Source organism: Scyliorhinus canicula, chromosome 6, assembly GCF_902713615.1.
Source record: "Scyliorhinus canicula chromosome 6, sScyCan1.1, whole genome shotgun sequence".
Lineage (NCBI taxonomy): Eukaryota > Metazoa > Chordata > Chondrichthyes > Carcharhiniformes > Scyliorhinidae > Scyliorhinus > Scyliorhinus canicula.
Genome location: NC_052151.1, coordinates 1936051 through 1956160, shown reverse-complemented (window position 1 = coordinate 1956160; position 20110 = coordinate 1936051). Strand labels below are relative to the sequence as shown.

The following is a 20110-nucleotide window of genomic DNA, read 5'->3' as shown; positions in this document are numbered from 1 at the left end:
ACCCCAACCCGACACTACCCCCACCCCCAAACCCTCCCCGACACTCCCCCCACCCCCAACCCCTCCCCGACACTCCCCCACCCCCAACCCCTCCCCGACACTCCCCCCACCCCAAACCCCTCCCCGACACTCCCCCCTCCCCCAACCCTGCCCCACACACTCAACAACCCCCAACCCCTCCCCGACACTCCCCCACCCCCAACCCCTCCCCAACACTCCCCCACCCCCAACCCCTCCCCGACACTCCCCCCCCCCCAACCCCTCCCCGACACTCCCCCCCACCCCAACCCCTCCCCGACACTCCCCCCCACCCCAACCCCTCCCCGACACTCCCTCCACTCCAACCCCTCCCCGACACTCCCCCCACCCCCACAGAGACCCCTGTGATAGGGAGACCCCCCACAGAGACCCCTGTGATAGGGAGACCCCCCCCCACAGTGACCCCTGTGATAGGGAGACCCCCCCCACAGAGACCCCTGTGATATGGAGACCCCCCCCACAGAGACCCCTGTGATAGTGAGACCCCCCCACAGAGACCCCTGTGATAGGGAGACCCCCCCACAGTGACCCCTGTGATAGGGAGACCCCCCCCCACAGAGGCCCCTGTGATAGGGAGACCCCCCCACAGAGTCCCCTGTGATAGTGAGACCCCCCCACAGAGACCCCTGTGATAGGGAGACCCCCCACAGTGACCCCTGTGATAGGGAGACCCCCCCCACAGAGACCCCTGTGATAGGGAGACCCCCCCCCCACAGAGACCCCTGTGATAGGGAGACCCCCCCCACAGAGACCCCTGTGACAGGGAGACCCCCCCCCACAGAGACCCCTGTGATAGGGAGACCCCCCCCACAGAGAACCCTGTGATAGGGAGACCCCCCCCCACAGAGACCCCTGTGATAGTGAGACCCCCCACAGAGACCCCTGTGATAGGGAGACCCCCCCACAGAGACCCCTGTGATAGGGAGACCCCCCACAGAGACCCCTGTGATAGGGAGACCCCCCCCCCACAGAGACCCCTGTGATAGGGAGACCCCCCCAGTGTCCCCTGCAATGGGCAGCACAGGAGGCTGCCCGACGTGTGCACCGGGGCAAATGGGGACGGGACGCTCTGATCGTCTCCAGGTTCACCAACTAGATTGGGGCGGGGGGGGGGGGAATCAAGCCTGGGGCACGGACCCCGCATCCCACCACCAGGCCCCCACATCCCCCGCCTGCAACTCCCTCCGTGATGCATACCTGCGGCGCTCCGAGCTGGGGGCTCTGGGTTGGCAGGAACAGCGGGTCGGAGCCATGGGATGGAGGGTGATGGCAGCCCGCTCTGCGATGGGCTCCGTGCTCCACATCGTTTGACAATGTCTGCCTCATTCCCACAGTACCACCTTCCACCTGGGTGATCACTGCATGCCAGCTGGCCGGTCCATCACATGGTCGGTGGGGTGGATGGGTGGGGGGGGGTGGGTACGGTGGGGAGCCCATGCCACCCACAGCATCCGCCCATTCCCCCCCCCACCGCACCTCCTCTATGGCCAGCCCAGACCAGCCCACCCCTCACACCCTGACAGAGCACCGAGGCAGGTTGGAACGGTGCGAACAGGTGTTTAATCTGAAAACCCTCGACCCTATCACTAAACTGTGCCCTGTTCCCGTGCCAACTGAACTGGTGTCTACCTTACTGGCCTTACGGCCCTAACACTGCGCCTGGGTAGTTGCCCAGATGGTACAGCAGGACTGGAGGCAGCCTGCTGTGATTCCTGCCCTGCTACCTGGGTCCCGGTTAGCGAGTCTCTGCTGGGGCGATCGGGACGAGCCCGGCTGCTGCTCGGATGTCCCAGGTGGTGTGGTGCCTCCCTGTCTGCCTGCTGCCCACTGGAGGCTCCAGGGACAGGAGGGGTGGAGTCTGAGGGGCTGCGGTGTTCCCACACCCCCCCCCCTGCGGGAGTCACTGGCACGGATCCCAGCACCTCCTCCTCCCTCGGGGTGCCCGACGGCCCCCAAGCTGCTCCATGGGACTAGGGTGAGGAATCCCTGAGACTCCCCCACCACCTGGCACTGCCAGTCCTGGAGACCCACTCTGGTCTCGACCAGGGTATGCACGCTCACACCGCATCTAAAACAGGACGTCCATTCCTTGGAGATGATGCAGTGAAGATTGACTGGATTGATTCCTGGGTTACAGAGTTGTCCAATACTGAAAGGAATCATATTGTCGGGAACTCTGTGGAAATTAGGAGAATGGGAGCAATCACATTCAAACAGACAAGGTGACAAGGTACAATTTAGGATTCTAGCTTCCTCACAGGGGTAGTATAATGGAGTATATTCGGATAGATCCTGTGAAGGATTAACCCTGTGATGTCACTAGAAGGAAGTGACATATACTCTGTGATCTGAGAGTCCAGCAGAAAGCAGCAAGAAAAGAAGCTCCTGTCGGGGGATGTTGTGGGAATTTTATAGCCAGCTGTACAGGCCGGAACCCCCTCGATAGGGAGGAGGGCATGAATCAATTCCTGGGGAGTTCCCGAAAGTAAATAAAGAGCTGGTGGAGGCCCTGTGGGCCCGATTGGGCTTGGGGAGGTGATAGATGGACTGGGGGCGATGCAATAGGATAAAGCTTCGGGATCTGACGGATCCCCAGTGGAATTTCAGAAGAAGTTCTCTGGGTTACTGGGCCCCTCCTGGTTAAGGCTTTTAATGAGTCCAAGGAGGTGGGAGCACTCCCCCCAACGTTATCACAGGCATCAATTTCTCTCACCCTGAAGAGGGACAAGGATCCGGAGAGCTGTGGGTCGTACAGGCCAATCTCCCTCTTGAATGCACAATTATTGGCAAAGGTCCTGGCCACTCGAATAGAGGATTGTGTCCCAGAGATAATTGGGGAGGATCAGACGGATTTGTAAAGGGCAGGTACCGAACATCCAAATTAGACGGCTTGTTAATGTAATTATGATGCCAGCGGAGGGGTGCGGGGCTGAGGTGGTAGTTGCCATGGACACGGAGATGGCTTTCGGCCGGGTGGAGTGGAAGTATCTGTGGGATATTTTCGGCAGGTTTGGGTTGGGCCAGGGATCTGTGGGCTGGGTCCGGTTATTGTACCAGGCTCCGGTGGCAAATGTAAGAACTAACCGAGTTCAGACAGAATACTTTAGTCTACGTCGGGGGACAAAGCAGGGATGCCCGCTCTCCCCATTACTGTTTGCCCTGGCCATAGAACCCTTAGCAACGGCTCTGAGAGCAGCCAATACCTGGCGGGGTATAGTGAGGGGGAGGGGAGGGGGAACACAGGGTCTCTCTCTATGCAGATGATTTGCTGCTTTATCTCACGGACCCGGTGGGTGGGGGGAGATGACCGAAATCATGGAGGTATTAGGAGAATTTGGCTGATTTTCAGGCTATAAGTTAAATATGTGAAAGAGCGAGATGTTTGTGATCCAGGCACTGAGGCAGGAACGGAGGCTGAAGGAGTTCCCTTTTCCAGTGGTTGGGAAGAGCTTTAGGGATCTGGGGATTGAAGTGGCCAAGGATTGGAGGCAGCTTCACAAGTTAAGTTTGGGGAAAGCAGTGGATCCAATGGGATTTTTGTAGATGGGACACGCTCCCACTGACGCTGGGGGCTGGGAGGGTTCAGACGGTGAAGGTGACTGTCCTTCCGAGACTGATTTTCTTTTTTCAATGTCTCCTGATTTTCGTCCCAAAGGCTTTTTTCAGAAGTATGAATGCGGTGATATCGAGGTTTATATGGAAGGGTAAAACCCCGATAGTAAGGAGGGTACTCCTGGAACCGGCACACGGGGAAGGGGCATTGGCTCTCCCGAGCTTTATTAACTATTCCTGGGCTGCCAACACATTGATGGTCAGGGAGTGGGTACAGGGGGAGGGGTCGGTCTGGGAGCGGATGGAGGCAGCATCCTGCAAAGGTACGAGTTTGGAGACTTTACTGATGGCGTCCCTGCCGTTCTCGCTGGCTCGGTACTCCACAGGTCCTGTGGTGAAGGCAGCCCTGAGGGTGTGGGGGCCCTGAGGGTGTGGGGGCCCTGAGGGTGTGGGGGCCCTGAGGGTGTGGGGGCCCTGAGGGTGTGGGGGCCCTGAGGGTGAGGGGGCCCTGAGGGTGTGGGGGCCCTGAGGGTGTGGGGGCCCTGAGGGTGTGGGGGTGTGGGGGCCCTGAGGGTGTGGGGGCCCTGAGGGTGTGGGGGCCCTGAGGGTGTGGGGGCGCTGAGGGTGTGGGGGGGGGCTGAGGGTGGGGGGGCCCTGAGGGTGTGGGGGGGGCTGAGGGTGGGGGGGCCCTGAGGGTGGGGGGGCCCTGAGGGTGTGGGGGCCCTGAGGGTGTGGGGGCCCTGAGGGTGTGGGGGCCCTGAGGGTGGGGGGGGGCTGAGGGTGGGGGGGCCCTGAGGGTGTGGGGGCCCTGAGGGTGTGGGGGCCCTGAGGGTGTGGGGGCCCTGAGGGTGTAGGGGCCCTGAGAGTGTGGGGGCCCTGAGGGTGTGGGGGCCCTGAGGGTGTGGGGTGTGGGGGCCCTGAGGGTGTGGGGGCCCTGAGGGTGGGGGGGCCCTGAGGGTGTGGGGGTGTGGGGGCCCTGAGGGTGTGGGGGCCCTGAGGGTGGGGGGGGGGGCGGCTGAGGGTGTGGGGGCCCTGAGGGTGTGAGGGCCCTGAGGGTGTGGGGGCCCTGAGGGTGGGGGGGGGGCTGAGGGTGGGGGGGGCCCTGAGGGTGAGGGGGCCCTGAGGGTGGGGGGGCCCTGAGGGTGTGGGGGCCCTGAGGGTGGGGGGGGGGGGCTGAGGGTGGGGGTCCCTGAGGGTGTGGGGGCTGAGGGTGTGCGGGCCCTGAGGGTGTGGGGGCCCTGAGGGTGTGGGGCCCTGAGGAGGTGGGGCCCCTGAGGGTGTGGGGGCCCTGAGGGTGTGGGGGCCCTGAGGGTGTGGGGGCCCTGAGGGTGTGGGGGCCCTGAGGGTGTGGGGGTGTGGGGGCCCGGTGGGTGTGGGGGCCCTGAGGGTGGGGGGGGGGGCTGAGGGTGTGGGGGCCCTGAGGGTGGGGGGGGGGGGCTGAGGGTGTGGGGGCAATGGAGGCAGTATATGAGACTGGAGGGGACGTCAGAGTGGTCACTGATCTGTGACAATCACCAGTGTGTCCCGGGGGGGCTGGATGGGGGCTTTAAGGTATGGCAGCAGGCAGGGATTGAGAGGTTTGGGGATCTATTGATCCAGGATGACTTCCCGACCTTGGAGACATTAGAGGAGGAGTTTGATTTGCCGGGTGGGAAGGGGTTTCGTGACCTTCAATTGCGGGACTTTGTACAGAGACAGGCCCCAAGCTTTCCAAGCCTCCCCCTGAGGATAAAGTGCTGTCAAAAACAGGGGTTGGAGTGGGAAAGTTCCATAGATATACAGGGAATTGTTAGAGTGGGAAGGGGCCCCTATCAGAGAGGTGAAGAGGAAGTGGGAAGAGGAGTTGGGAGGGGAGCTGGAAAGTGAACTGTGGTAAAAAGCCTTGAAAAGGGTAAATGCATCCTCGCCCTGTGCTAGACTCAGCTTGATTCAGTTCAAGGAGGTGGAGGACAGATGTGGGCGGTGTGGGGGTAGCCCGGCCAACCATGTTCATATGTTTTGGGCATGTCCCAAACTGAGGGAATTCTGGCAGGGATTTGCAGATGTTATGTCAGAAGTCCTGGAAGGTAGGGTAACTCCAAGTCCAGAATTGGCAATATTTGGGGTGTCGGAGGGTCCGGGGGCAAAGGGGGGAGGGAGGCTGATATCCTGGACCTTCTCCTCCCTGGTGGCTCGGAGACGGATCTTGCTGAGATGGAGGGACCCGGAGCTCCCGAAGTCAGGAGTGTGGGTCAGCGATATGGTCAAGTTTCTCAGTCTGGGGAAAATCAAGTTCACTCTGAGAGGATCAATACAGGGATTCGCCCGGAGTTGGCAGCCGTTCATCGATTTCTTCAACAAAAACTGAACGTCAGCAGTAAGGGGGGAAAGGGAAAAGGGGGGGAAGGATATCAGGAAGCAGAGTAATGTTGGATAAGGACAGGGAGCTTAGTATACGGGTAATTGGGGACAGGGTGGGGGACGTGGGGGACGTGGTTTATTATTTGATCTTTTAGGGGGTATTTTGTGCGTCGACCTGCGCGATTGTTTTAGAAATGTCAACATGTCAAATTGTAAAAATTGCAAATGCTTCAATGAAATATTTTCTGAACAAAAGGCTTGAGGAGCTGTCGGGCCTATTCCAGCTCCTATTCCTTATGGCCCAATGACATTGTTTTCTTTCAGCCTGGATTAGTGCCTGGATACGTGGCCCAATTTCTGACCCATTAAAACCTCTCTGTTTAAATAATGTGGTAGAACAGTCAAAGGGAAACACAATGACTGGGCATGATTCAGTGTCGATGGCCGTCAATAACATTCTCTATATTTGTTTTAATTGAAAGCCCAAGGGGAAGGACTCAGGCCCAATGTGCAGGATAACTCTAAAGTTGAAAGAGTGCATGAGGGGGTCAGGAAAATCCATCTGGAAGTGGGGATGCCAAGTCTCCCATCAATAACTCCAAACTCTTTTCCCAGGGCAGTCCATGCAGGACATGAATACTGCTCCCACACCTGGGAGCCGAGGACAGGCCCCTCAACACTGATGGGTTTTGGTGCCAGTTCAGTTCTGTCATATGGTGATGGATTTTATTTTCTTGTTTCAGAATTATTATGAGTTTGAATTCGAATTTCTGCAATGGGTTCAAACTGACGTTGATGCAGCGGATATTGAAAGAGCGCTGGCGATCGGTCTGGAGAAACTATTCAGTTATGCACGTTGTGGGAATGTTGCAGGTATGTCAGATGTTCCTTCAAAGTAACAACAGATTATAAAACAACCGTTCACCCTTTAACCTGTCAGGTTTGAAACTTTCTGTACAGACTGACACACTGACCAAAGAATTGTCAATCCCAGAGCGATCCTCGGACACATGGGACTAGTGGCTTGAGGCGATATTTGGGCTACTTACATACATAGAAATAGACAGAGAAAATAGAAGCAGGAGGAGGCCATTCAGCCCTTCGAGCCTGCTCCGCCATTCATTGTGATCATGACTGATCATCAAGTTCGATAAGATTAGGGCCAATCAAGGATTGTAGTGGAAAGTTGTGTGTGGAATCAGAGGAGATAGGGGAAGCGTTAAATGGATATTTTTCGTCAGTGTTTACACTGGAGAAAGACAATGTTGTCGAGGAGAACACTCAGGTTCAGTCGATCAGGCTAGATGGAATTGAGGTTCATAAGGAGGAGGTGTTAGCAATTTTGGAAAATGTCAAAATAGATAAGTCCCCTGGGCCAGATGGGATTTATCCTAGGATTCTCTGGGAAGCCAGGGAGGAGATTGCAGAGCCTTTGTCCTTGATCTTTATGTCGTCTTTGTCGACAGGAATAGTGCCGGAAGACTGGAGGATAGCAAATGTTTTCCCCTTGTTCAAGAAGGGGAATAGAGACAACCCTGGTAATTATAGACCTGTGAGCCTTACTTCGGTTGTGGGTAAAATGTTGGAAAAGGTTATAAGAGATAGGGTTTATAATCATCTTGAAAAGAACAAGTTGACTACCGATAGTCAACACGGTTTTGTGAAGGGTAGGTCATGCCTCACAAACCTTATTGAGTTTTTTGAGAAGGTGACCAAACAGGTGGATCAGGGTAAAGCTGTTGATGTGGTGTATATGGATTTCAGTAAGGCGTTTGATAAGGTTCCACACGCTAGGCTATTGCAGAAAATACGGAAGTACGGGATTGAAGGTGATTTAGCGGTTTGGATCAGTAATTGGCTAGCTGAAAGAAGACAGAGGGTGGTGGTTGATGGCAAATGTTCATCCTGGAGTTCAGTTACTAGTGGTGTACCGCAAGGATCTGTTTTGGGGCCACTGCTGTTTGTCATTTTTATAAATGACCTGGAAGAGGGTGTAGAAGGATGGGTTAGTAAATTTGCAGATGACACGAAGGTCGGTGGAGTTGTGGATAGTGCTGAAGGATGTTATAGGATACAGAGGGACATAGATAAGCTGCAGAGCTGGGCAAAGAGGTGGCAGATGGAGTTTAATGCGGAAAAGTGTGAGGTGGTTCACTTTGGAAGGAGTAACAGGAATGCAGAGTACTGGGCTAATGGCAAGATTCTTGGTAGTGTAGATGAACAGAGAGATCTCGGAATCCAGGTACATAAATCCCTGAAAGTTGCCACCCAGGTTAATAGGGCTGTTAAGAAGGCATATGGTGTGCTAGCCTTTATAAGCAGGGAGGTTGAGTTTCGGAACCACAAGGTCATGCTGCAGCTGTACATAACTCTGGTGCAGCCGCACCTGGAGTACTGCGTGCAGTTCTGGTCACCACATTATAGGAAGGATGTGGAAGCTTTGGAAAGGGTTCAGAGGAGATTTACTAGGATGTTGCCTGGTATGGAGGGAAGGTCTTACGAGGAAAGGCTCAGGGAATTGAGGTTGTTTTCGTTAGAGAGGAGAAGGCTGAGATGTGACTTAATAGAGACATATAAGATAGTCAGAGGGTTAGATAGGGTGGACAGTGAGAGCCTTTTTCCTCGGATGGTGATGACCAACACGAGGGGACATAGCTTTAAATTGAGGGGTGATAGATATAGGACAGATGTCAGAGGCAGTTTCTTTACTCAGAGAGTAGTAGGGGTGTGGAACGCCCTGCCTGCAACAGTAGTAGACTCGCCAACTTTAAGGGCATTTAAGTGGTCACTGGATAGACATATGGATGAAAATGGAATAGTGTAGGTCAGATAGGCTTCAGATGGTTTCACAGGTCGGCGCAACATCGAGGGCTGAAGGGCCCGTACTGCGCTGTAGTGTTCTATGTTCTATGATACCCTGTTCCCACCTTCGCCCCATATCCCTTGATCACCTGAGCCTTTCTTCTTCGTCACCATGTGGTAATCACCACTGTTGTATATATTAGGAGAGGTTTGGTAAGGCCCCTGTACTACAGGTATGGGGGTAGACCCTGCCTGCTGGCTCCGCCCAGTAGGCGGAGTATAAATATGTGTGCTCCCCATACAGCAGCCATTTCGCCAGCTGCTGTGGGAGGCCACACATCTTAGTGTAATAAAGCCTCAGTTGTATTCAACTCTCGTCTTTGTGCAACTGATCGTGCATCACACCTGCCGGCTTTATATTCCCAGAATCCGGGACGGTTCCCCACGTGTACAGGCAGTGAGATTCCAGCTGTGGTTGCTGAATTTCCCCAGTGTAATAAAGGCTCTTTGTCAGGCATGAACCCGCTATTGGAGTCGACATGAACCCTTGTAGAAGCTGAGAAACAGCATCTCTCTCAGCTCAGTGGATGCTGCAGGAAAGCTGGCTCCTGTCTGAGACTCAGTGACAGGAAATTCTACCTTGTTAAAGAGAAATCGTCTGTAACTAACTGCGTCCAGTTATTTCATGGTTAATGGTGGATAATGGTGAATGGTTAATGGTTAATGGTGGTTGAGGTTGAATGTTTAATGGTTAATGGTGATTGAGGGTGAATGTTTAATGGTTAATGGTGGTTGAGGCTGAATGTTTAATGGTTAATGGTGGTTGAGGGTGAATGTTTAATGGTTAATGGTGGTTGAGGCTGAATGTTTAATGGTTAATGGTGGTTGAGGCTGAATGTTTAATGGTTAATGGTGGTTGAGGGTGAATGTTTAATGGTTAATGGTGGTTGTGGCTGAATGTTTAATGGTTAATGGTGGTTGAGGGTGAATGTTTAATGGTTAATGGTGGTTGAGGGTGAATGTTTAATGGTTTATGGTGGTTGAGGGTGAATGTTTAATGGTTAATGGTGGTTGAGGGTGAATGTTTAATGGTTAATGGTGGTTGAGGGTGAATGTTTAATGGACAATGGTGGTTGTGGCTGAATGTTTAATGGTTAATGGTGGTTGAGGGTGAATGTTTAATGGTTAATGGTGGTTGAGGGTGAATGTTTAATGGTTAATGGTGGTTGAGGGTGAATGTTTAATGGTTAATGGTGGTTGAGGGTGAATGTTTAATGGACAATGGTGGTTGTGGCTGAATGTTTAATGGTTAATGGTGGTTGAGGGTGAATGTTTAATGGTTAATGGTGGTTGAGGGTGAATGTTTAATGGTTAATGGTGGTTGAGGGTGAATGTTTAATGGTTAATGGTGGTTGAGGGTGAATGTTTAATGGTTAATGGTGGTTGTGGCTGAATGTTTAATGGTTAATGGTGGGTGAGGGTGAATGTTAATGGTTAATGGTGGTTGAGGGTGAATGTTTAATGGTTAATGGTGGGTGAGGGTGAATGTTTAATGGTTAATGGTGGTTGAGGGTGAATGTTTAATGGTTAATGGTGGTTGAGGGTGAATGTTTAATGGTTAATGGTGGTTGAGGGTGAATGTTTAATGGTTAATGGTGGGTGAGGGTGAATGTTTAATGGTTAATGGTGGTTGAGGGTGAATGTTTAATGGTTAATGGTGGTTGAGGGTGAATGTTTAATGGTTAATGGTGGGTGAGGGTGAATGTTTAATGGTTAATGGTGGTTGAGGGTGAATGTTTAATGGTTAATGGTGGTTGAGGGTGAATGTTTAATGGTTAGTGGTGGGTGAGGGTGAATGTTTAATGGTTAATGGTGGTTGAGGGTGAATGTTTAATGGTTAATGGTGGTTGAGGGTGAATGTTTAATGGTTAATGGTGGGTGAGGGTGAATGTTTAATGGTTAATGGTGGTTGAGGGTGAATGTTTAATGGTTAATGGTGGTTGAGGGTGAATGTTTAATGGTTAATGGTGGGTGAGGGTGAATGTTTAATGGTTAATGGTGGTTGAGGGTGAATGTTTAATGGTTAATGGTGGTTGAGGGTGAATGTTTAATGGTTAATGGTGGTTGAGGGTGAATGTTTAATGGTTAATGGTGGTTGAGGGTGAATGTTTAATGGTTAATGGTGGTTGAGGGGGAATGTTTAATGGTTAATGGTGGTTGAGGGTATATGTTTAATGGTTAACGGTGGTTGAGGGTGAATGATTAATAGACTGTTAGCAGAATTTAAACTGATGTGATGGAAGGGGATGGCAGAATGGATCCAGAATTGATCCATTGATTGATTGATTGATATTTATTGTCACATGTACCGAAGTACAGTGAAAAGTATTTTTCTGTGGCCAAGGGAACAAATGATACATCAACAAATACTGATTGGTTACAGTGCGGAACAAGGCCAAACAAGAGCAGCATAGGGCATCGTGAATAGTGTTCTCACAGGGAACAGATCAGTCCGAGGGGGAGTCGTTGGGGAGTCTTGTAGCTGTGGGGAAGAAGCTGTTCTTATATAGAACATAGAACATAGAACATAGAACGATACAGCGCAGTACAGGCCCTTCGGCCCTCGATGTTGCACCGACATGGAAAAAAAAACTAAAGGCCATCTAACCTACACTATGCCCTTATCATCCATATGCTTATCCAATAAACTTTTAAATGCCCTCAATGTTGGCGAGTTCACTACTGTTGCAGGTAGGGCATTCCACGGCCTCACCACTCTTTGCGTAAAAAACCCACCTCTGACCTCTGTCCTATATCTATTACCCCTCAATTTAAGGCTATGTCCCCTCGTTCTAGCCACCCCCATCCGCGGGAGAAGGCTCTCGCTGTCCACCCTATCTAACCCTCTGATCATTTTGTATGCCTCTATTAAGTCACCTCTTAACCTTCTTCTCTCTAACGAAAACAACCTCAAGTCCATCAGCCTTTCCTCATAAGATTTTCCCTCCATACCAGGCAACATCCTGGTAAATCTCCTCTGCACCCGTTCCAAAGCTTCCACGTCCTTCCTATAATGAGGCGACCAGAACTGTACGCAATACTCCAAATGCGGCCGTACTAGAGTTTTGTACAACTGCAACATGACCTCATGGCTCCGAAACTCAATCCCTCTACCAATAAAGGCCAACACACCATAGGCCTTCTTCACAACCCTATCAACCTGGGTGGCAACTTTCAGGGATCTATGTACATGGACACCGAGATCCCTCTGCTCATCCACACTACCAAGAATTTTACCATTAGCCAAATATTCCGCATTCCTGTTATTCTTTCCAAAGTGAATCACCTCACACTTCTCCACATTAAACTCCATTTGCCACCTCTCAGCCCAGCTCTGCAGCTTATCTATGTCCCTCTGTAACCTGCAACATCCTTCCGCACTGTCTACAACTCCACCGACTTTAGTGTCGTCTGCAAATTTACTCACCCATCCTTCTGCGCCCTCCTCTAGGTCATTTATAAAAATGACAAACAGCAACGGCCCCAGAACAGATCCTTGTGGTACGCCACTCGTAACTGAACTCCATTCTGAACATTTCCCATCAACTACCACTCTCTGTCTTCTTTCAACTAGCCAATTTCTGATCCACATCTCTAAATCACCCTCAATCCCCAGCCTCCGTATTTTCTGCAATAGCCGACCGTGGGGAACCTTATCAAACGCTTTACTGAAATCCATATACACCACATCAACTGCTCTACCCTCGTCTACCTGTTCAGTCACCTTCTCAAAGAACTCGATAAGGTTTGTGAGGCATGACCTACCCTTCACAAAACCATGCTGACTATCCCTAATCATATTATTCCTATCTAGATGATTATAAATCGTATCTTTTATAATCCTCTCCAAGATCTTACCCACCACAGACGTTAGGCTCACCGGCCTATAGTTACCGGGGTTATCTCTACTCCCCTTCTTGAACAAAGGGACCACATTTGCTATCCTCCAGTCCTCTGGCACTATTCCTGTAGCCAATGATGACCTAAAAATCAAAGCCAAAGGCTCAGCAATCTCTTCCCTGGCTTCCCAGAGAATCCTAGGATAAATCCCATCCGGCCCCGGGGACTTATCTATTTTCACCTTGTCCAGAATTGCCAACACTTCTTCCCTACGCACCTCAATGCCATCTATTCTAATAGCCTGGGTCTCAGCATTCTCCTCCACAATATTATCTTTTTCTTGAGTGAAATCTTATATCTGGATGTGCGGGTCTTCAGACTCTGTACCTTCTGCCTGATGGAAGGGTCTGGAAGACGGCAATGCCTGGGTGGGAGGGGTCTCTGATAATGCTGCCTGCTTTCCTGAGGCAGCGGGAGGTGTAGACAGAATCAATGTGGAGGGTGGCAAGCTTGTGTGATGGATTGGGCTGAGTTCACCACACTCTGCAGTTTCTTGCGATCTTGGATCGAGCAGTTGCCTTACCAGGCTGTGATGCAGCCGGATAGGATGCTCTCTAAGGCACATCTGTAGCAGTTTGTGAGTGTCGATGCAGACATGCTGAATTTCTTTAGCTTCCAGAGGAAGTAGAGATGTTGTTGGGCTTTCCTGACTGTTGCATCAACGTGAGTGGACCAGGACAGTGTAATGGTGATGGTGATCCCCAGGAACTTAAAGCTATCGACCATCTGGTTCTGGGGCTGGTTTAGCACAGTGGGCTAAACAGCTGGCTTGTAATGCAGAACAAGACCAGCAGCGCGGGTACAATTCCCATACTGGCCTCCCCGAACAGGCGCTGGAATGTGGTGACTAGGGGCTTTTCACAGTAACGTCATTGAAGCCTACTTGTGACACTCAGCGATTATTATGATTATTATCTCCACTTCGGAGCCATTGATGCAGACGGGAGTGTGTGTCGTGCTGCCCTCCCTGAAGTCGATGATCAGTTCCTTGGTCTTTCCAACATTTAGAGAGAGCTTGTTTTCAGTACACCATGCAACCAATTGATCTATCTCCCTTCTGTCGTCTGATTGGTCGTTGTTTGAGATGCAGCCCACCAGTTGTATCATCCGCAAACTTATAGATTGAGTTGGAGTTAAATCCTGCCACACAGTCATGTGTATAGGGAGTGCTGTAGAGGACTGAGCACACATCCTTACGGGGCCCCGGTGTTGGGGACTATTGTGGAGGAGATGCTGTTGCCGATCCAGACAGATTGCGGTCTGTTGGTGAGGAAGTTGAGGATCCAGCTGCACAGGGAGGGGTCAAGCCCAAGATTGCAGAGTTTGGTTATTAGTCTTGTCGGAATAATGGTGTTGAAGGCTGTTGTTGAAAACTCACCATTATTCTTAGAATTCCCCCTATACCAAAAAGGGCCGACATTCTAAATGGTGAACAGGGATTCTCTCTCCCTGACTCCGATGCAGGCTTCGGTGGGTGCTATTCAGCTCAAACTATATTTTCAAGTTATCCCCAGGTATAACCCATACCTTCACCGAAAATTTCATCTACTTACCACCTAGTAGCATTGATCCTGGGTCCTGCATTGCTAAGTGAGTAAAGTAGACTTTAGGAATAACCACTGTTTCAGGTTAAATTAAGTTATTTTATTATTATATTTTTTCTTTTAAAAGCTGCTATCACTGAGCTGACTCTGCCTCCTCTTTAAATTCCCGTCTTCCTTAGATGTATTAGCTGTTTTAGCTCGGATGCTATGTCTTATCTTTCCCATGACCGAGCTGGCAGTAAGCTAACTCTGCTTCTCTTGTTCCTTCTCTCTGAATTCTGGTTCTGGTAGTTCCTGCTCTGGTCTTTGGGTTTATATTTTCTGTCTAACAGTTATTAAGTTTTTATGACCTTATTGTAAAGTAACTATTATTTCATTTTGATTGTAAAAAGTATCTTTGATCTAAACATTCTAATACAACTAAGTATTCATTTTGGGCATTGCCTCACCTCTCAGATCTGATTACATTGTTTCCTTTGTGATGTTCAAAGTTGCTTTGTGATATTCAAATATGCTTTGGTTTCAAGAGGTGTTACTTCTAATTCCTGTCATTTCTATAGTTTTATTTTCCAATTGTCCCCAGCTCATAATTTTGACTTTGATTTTGGCTTTAAATTATGTTTCTCGTAGACTGATAGCCTCTAATTTTCTTTAATTTACCTGATATTAGCAAAATTTCACATCTAGAATTGTCACCAAATCCAACTGAACCTCATCCTTTCCTTTCCAGCTGTTTACTAAGATAGTTAATTTCAACAAAGGTGTGAATCATTGCTTTTAGCTGTATGCTAAAATTTCACTTGGTTATGACTTGAAAGGCCTGCCTGTTTTAAACATTCGTCACTTAATTCAATTGAAACTCCCATCCATGCTTTTCCAGATGCTCCCTGAGATAGTTACTTTCAATGAAGGTGTGAGCCATTGTTTTTAGCTTCATACAAAAATCCTGTGTGTTTGCTAAACCTGCTTGAGAGAAAGAATCTGTATTTTATAATCCTGCTCTTTGCAGCTGCTATTAACCCTTCGTGGGATCTTTCCCTGTACCCTCTCATGTTTCTCTCAGACCAGATATTGGCAGGCTTCCATGTTTGCAGTGACATATGTTTCCATATTACCAATTACAAGGTGGAGGTGTAGTCTATGAACAGCAGTCTGACGTAGGTGACCTTCTTGTCGAGGTGTTTGAGTGTTGATTCTAGAGCCAGGGAGATAGTGCCTGCTGTGGACTGGTGTGGTGGTCGGCAAACTGTAGTGGATCGAGACCGTCTGGGAGGTTGGCAATGATCCATCTCATGACTAGCCACTCGAAGCATTTCATGATAACAGACGTCAGGGCCACCGGTCAGTAGTCGCTGAGGGAGGCCACCTTTTCCTTCTTTGGTACTGGTATTATGGTGGTCTTCTTGAAGGAGGTGGGGACCTCAGAGCGGAGGAGTGAGGTAGTGAAGATATCTGCGAATACACTCGCCAGCTAGTCTGTACAGGCTCTGAGTGCTCGCCCAGGGACTCCGTCAGGACCCGTCACTTTCCTCGGGTTCACTTTCAAGAAGGCAGCTCTTCCCTCTGAGGCTGTAATAGTGGGTACGGGTGTGTCCAGGGCTCTTGGGGCGGGTGGCACTGATACATTGGTTGGCTGCTCAAAGCGGGCATAGAACTTGTTCAGATCATCGGGTCGGGATGCTCCAGCCCCAGATATTCCGCCTGGCCTTCCCTTGTAGCCCGTGATCTCATATAAGCCCTGTCATAGTCGTCGTGGGTTAGTGTCGTTGGCCTGGGACTCTCGTTTGATGCGGTATTGTCGTTTTGCATCCATGATGGCTTTCCGTACGTCGTACCAGGATTTCTTATAGAGGTCAGGGGCGTCAGACTTGAACGCCTCTGTCCGGAACTTCAGCAGGGAGTGAACCCTTTGTTTGAGCCAGGGTTTCCCATTGGGGAAGACCCGGATTGTCTTCTTTGCATCACAGTCCTCGACACAGTTACTGATGATGTCTGTGACGGTGGTTACGTATTCGTCCAGGTAGCTGAATATGGACCAATCCACAGACCCCGAGCAGATGCGGAGGATGTGCTCAGATTCCTCGGACCAGCACTGCACGGTTTTCTTGATTGGCTCAGGGCACTGGAGTTGCTGTTTGTAAGCCGGAAGTAGGAATACCGACTTGTGGTTGGATTTGCCAAAGTGTGGTTGGGGAATGGAGCGGGAGAATCCTTTGATGCCCGTGTAGCAGTGGTCCAGGGTGTTTGTACCTCTGGCAGAGCAGGAGATATGTTGATGGAGTTTGGGTGGAACATTCCTGAGGTTGGCCTGGTTGAAGTTTCCAGCCACGATTGTCAGGGCTTCAGGATGATTTGTTTGGTTGTTGTTGATGGTGGAGTTAGTTCATCAAGTGCTGCTCTACATCCTGGCTACTTGTTCATTTGCATATTCCATTAAAGTGATATCACAACATTTTCCACATTTCAACAAAGTCACCCTGCCCCCTCACCTGTAACTTTTTACTCCCCGTAAGCTGATTACCCAGTTAAATTCTCTGTCTCTCTGTCTACAGCTACTGTTGTCCCTCTCTCTGCACCTTGGGGAGTTTTTGGATATTTAGAAAATGGCAAAATACAACAAAGATTCAGTGTATTTCTCTGGATAGTTCCTGAAGTCAACAACCCACCTGAACCAACAGATCCAACAGTTACATTACAAACTGGACCTCATCTTTGGTACTATATCCGGTGAGTTTAGTGACTGATATATTGTGATTGATGTTTCCTTTCTCTCAGCTCTTGTATCAACATCACTCAGCCTGGGGCGGGATTCTCCCGTTTTGAGTGCCGTGGTGTGGGCGGGAATGTGGAGTGTTCCTGCTGCGGCTTCTTGCCGGAAAACACTCTGAATCTTCCCACCCATCATTAATTATTCCCCTGGGTGTTTTCCGCTGTTTTCAGCAGTGGGTCAGGCCTGGATGGTGTGGAGTCCGCCCTCCTGCCCGGGTGTCATATTGAAAAGATGGCCAACAACACTGAGCCATGTTGACAAAAGAAGGTGGACCTCCTGAAAATGCAGATAGATTTCCAGGAACATTGGTCACCCAGAAACAGGCCAGCAGAAGGACTCCCTCCAGAACACAGTGGGGGTGGGGGGGGATGGGGAGGGGGGTGGGGAGGGGTTGGGTTGGTAGGGGGGCACCCCGAGGTCCCTCTGCTACTGCACTCTCTTTAGAACTGTGCCATTTAGTCTGCATTGACTCTCTCCACCCTTTCTGTAAAATGCATCACCTCACATTTCTCTGTGTTAAACTCTATCTGCCACTTGCCTGCCCATTTGGCCAGCTTCTCGATGATCTTACTCCAGCTGTGGACTAACTGACTGGTGCAGGCCGCTCAATGGGCTGAATGGTCAACCCCTGTCCCTGTTGTCCTGGCAACCGACTTTCCAAACAGGATTTGTCAGGAAGATAAAAATTAAATTCCTCTGTCCTTAATTCTGTTGCAGGATTTTTGACACGAAAGTTGATGAACAGGAAACTGAAGAACGTGTGATTCAATTACTGAAGGATTTGGGACAAGACAACCGACCCTTCAATAGCACATTTTTTGCCGTCACTTATTTTACCACACATGGGTTAATGTCAATGGGTTTTATGAAGACAGGATAATGAAGGTTTTCTGGAAGGTTCTGTACCTTTCAAGGCATCAAACAGTGAGAAGCGCTTAACTCTATTCTATTGGGTTTAATCTGGAATACTGAGCATAGTTTTAATCTCCTTACCTCATGGCTGATCTTCGACCTTAACTCCACCTTCCCACACTGTCCCTCGAGTGTGTAATCTGTCTAATAAACAGGGAATGTACTCCCACTAAACTCGGATCATCCACCCTTAACTATGGAGCCCAAACATCATCACATCATATTCTACCTGCCATGTTCTTCACCACTCACTGAACCAACCAAATGTGGAGCAAACACGTGATTGTCCACCCACACGTTAACCGTACATGTGACTCCAGCCCTGATATATTTGACTGTCTCTGAGTCCCGCCTGCTCTATTTCCCATTAATATTGTTTATAATTAGGTCTCCCTTCAACGTCTCAAATTCATTGCTGAACATGTCTCCACACTGCACAGATACAGGGCAAAACTCAATAGTACCGGGTGCTGGGCCCTCTATTGGGGAACGGGGATTAATCACTGCACTAATTTGCTTTTTCTGTCATCTTGCTTTCAATGAATTGGGAAACTGAGACTGAGATGGTCCTAGTGTCAGATATAGTTCCAGAATGTTCTATCTTCACACAGCGATGGAATATATTCATATTTATCCATCATACTGACCAGAATGTTTCAAGTTGATGTGAAAAGAGTTGGGATTTGTTACAGAGCACAGAGTATTGAAGCTGTTCAATGTGAAATTATGGAGTGATCAGATGTGGGACTGTTCCTGGGCTCTCTCACTCGGAGTTAGTTCCAGATGGAATTATTTAATTACAAGGGGATGTTTAAACTGTAAAGCGACAGTGTGATCACCATTTGTAAAATGACGAGATTTTCATCACGTCATCTGGAAGATTTTGCTTCAATGTTTGAATAGTTCTGTGTCCTGTGCTGTGAAATATAATGGGAATGGACCATATAACAGACTGTGTGGTATAGATACTGGGCACTGTAGGAAGAACACGTCACTCACTGGACAAACCTGCTACTGGACACAACATCCTGTGTGGGCAGTAAAATATTCCCTTTTCCTGCCAGTCCCGAGAGTCAAACACTGGATATTGTGGTGGGGATGATTAAAAAGGTTGTTTCTCAATCGGGTTTAGTCTGATTGAGATCAGTCCAAGTTCAGGAAACAGATGTGCCCAGCTCAGGAAAGTGGCAGTTTGGTGACCCAGGTCTGAACCATCGTCTTCTAGTCTTTGTTTGTCTTTTGTTTTTCAAACTGCTGGGAATGAATTCTCACTGTGAAATAAAGAGGCTGATGCATTTACACATTTGGTCTCGTGTTAGATTCTTCCTCACAAATCAATCTGGGTCAATGATCACATCACTACTTTCACATCAGATAAACTCTCCACATTTCAGTGGATCTGTTAGGATGTTGAGATGTAAAATTAAAGAATGAGAAAGAATGAAGAGATGGCGAGTAATTTATTGGGAGATGTGACACTTGGAGAGCGAGCTCCATATTGGTCAGGTGACAGCTCACACCACGTGCAGTCCGATACGTCAACCTGTCAAACTCCACTCTGAGCAGTGTTTCTAACTCTGTCAATGGGATATCACTGGAGAGATAGAGACCGACACTCAACAATTCATGGAACAGTCATCGATCTGGTGTTGGGAATTCTTTCCCTGTTTAGAAAATCTCCCCAATCTGGGTGGGTCGGGGAGGAATTTAATTTGGGATCTGGTTCATAGAATCCGACATAGAAACATACAGAGATACAGGAGGAGGCCATTCAGCCCTTCGAGCCTGCTCCGCTAATCATTGTCATCATGGCTGGTCATCAAGTTCAATACCCTAATCCCGCCTCCCCCATATCCCTCGATCCCTTTAGCCCCAAGAGCTATATCTAATTCCTTCTTGAAATTACACAACGCTTTGGCCTCAACTACTTTCTGTGGGAGTGAATTCCACAGATTCCCCGCTCTCTGGGTGAAGACATTTCTCCTCACCTCAGTCCTAAAAGGTTTACCCCTTATCCTCAAACTATGGCCCCTAGTTCTGGGACTCCCCCACCATCGGGAACATTCTTTCTGAATCTGTCTAATCCTGTTGGAATTTTGTAAGTTTCAATGAGATCCCCTCTCACTCTTCTAAACTCCAATGAATATAATCCTAACCGATTTAGTCTCTCCTCATCTGACAGTCCCACCAT

The 20110-nt window shown here is 49.7% G+C and overlaps 1 protein-coding gene across 1 annotated transcript in view; it reads left to right on the top strand.

Moving 5' to 3' along the window:
* Positions 1–19220, top strand: part of LOC119966910 (heme-binding protein 2-like) — a 29342-nt gene extending 10122 nt beyond the window's left edge. Inside the window, exons 2-4 of the mRNA XM_038798867.1 lie at positions 6675–6804; positions 16790–16964; positions 17725–19220. Coding sequence (XP_038654795.1) covers positions 6675–6804; positions 16790–16964; positions 17725–17887 — 468 coding nt within the window. The 3' untranslated portion in view covers positions 17888–19220. The remainder of the gene's footprint in view (positions 1–6674; positions 6805–16789; positions 16965–17724) is intronic.
* Positions 19221–20110: the final 890 nt, after the last annotated feature.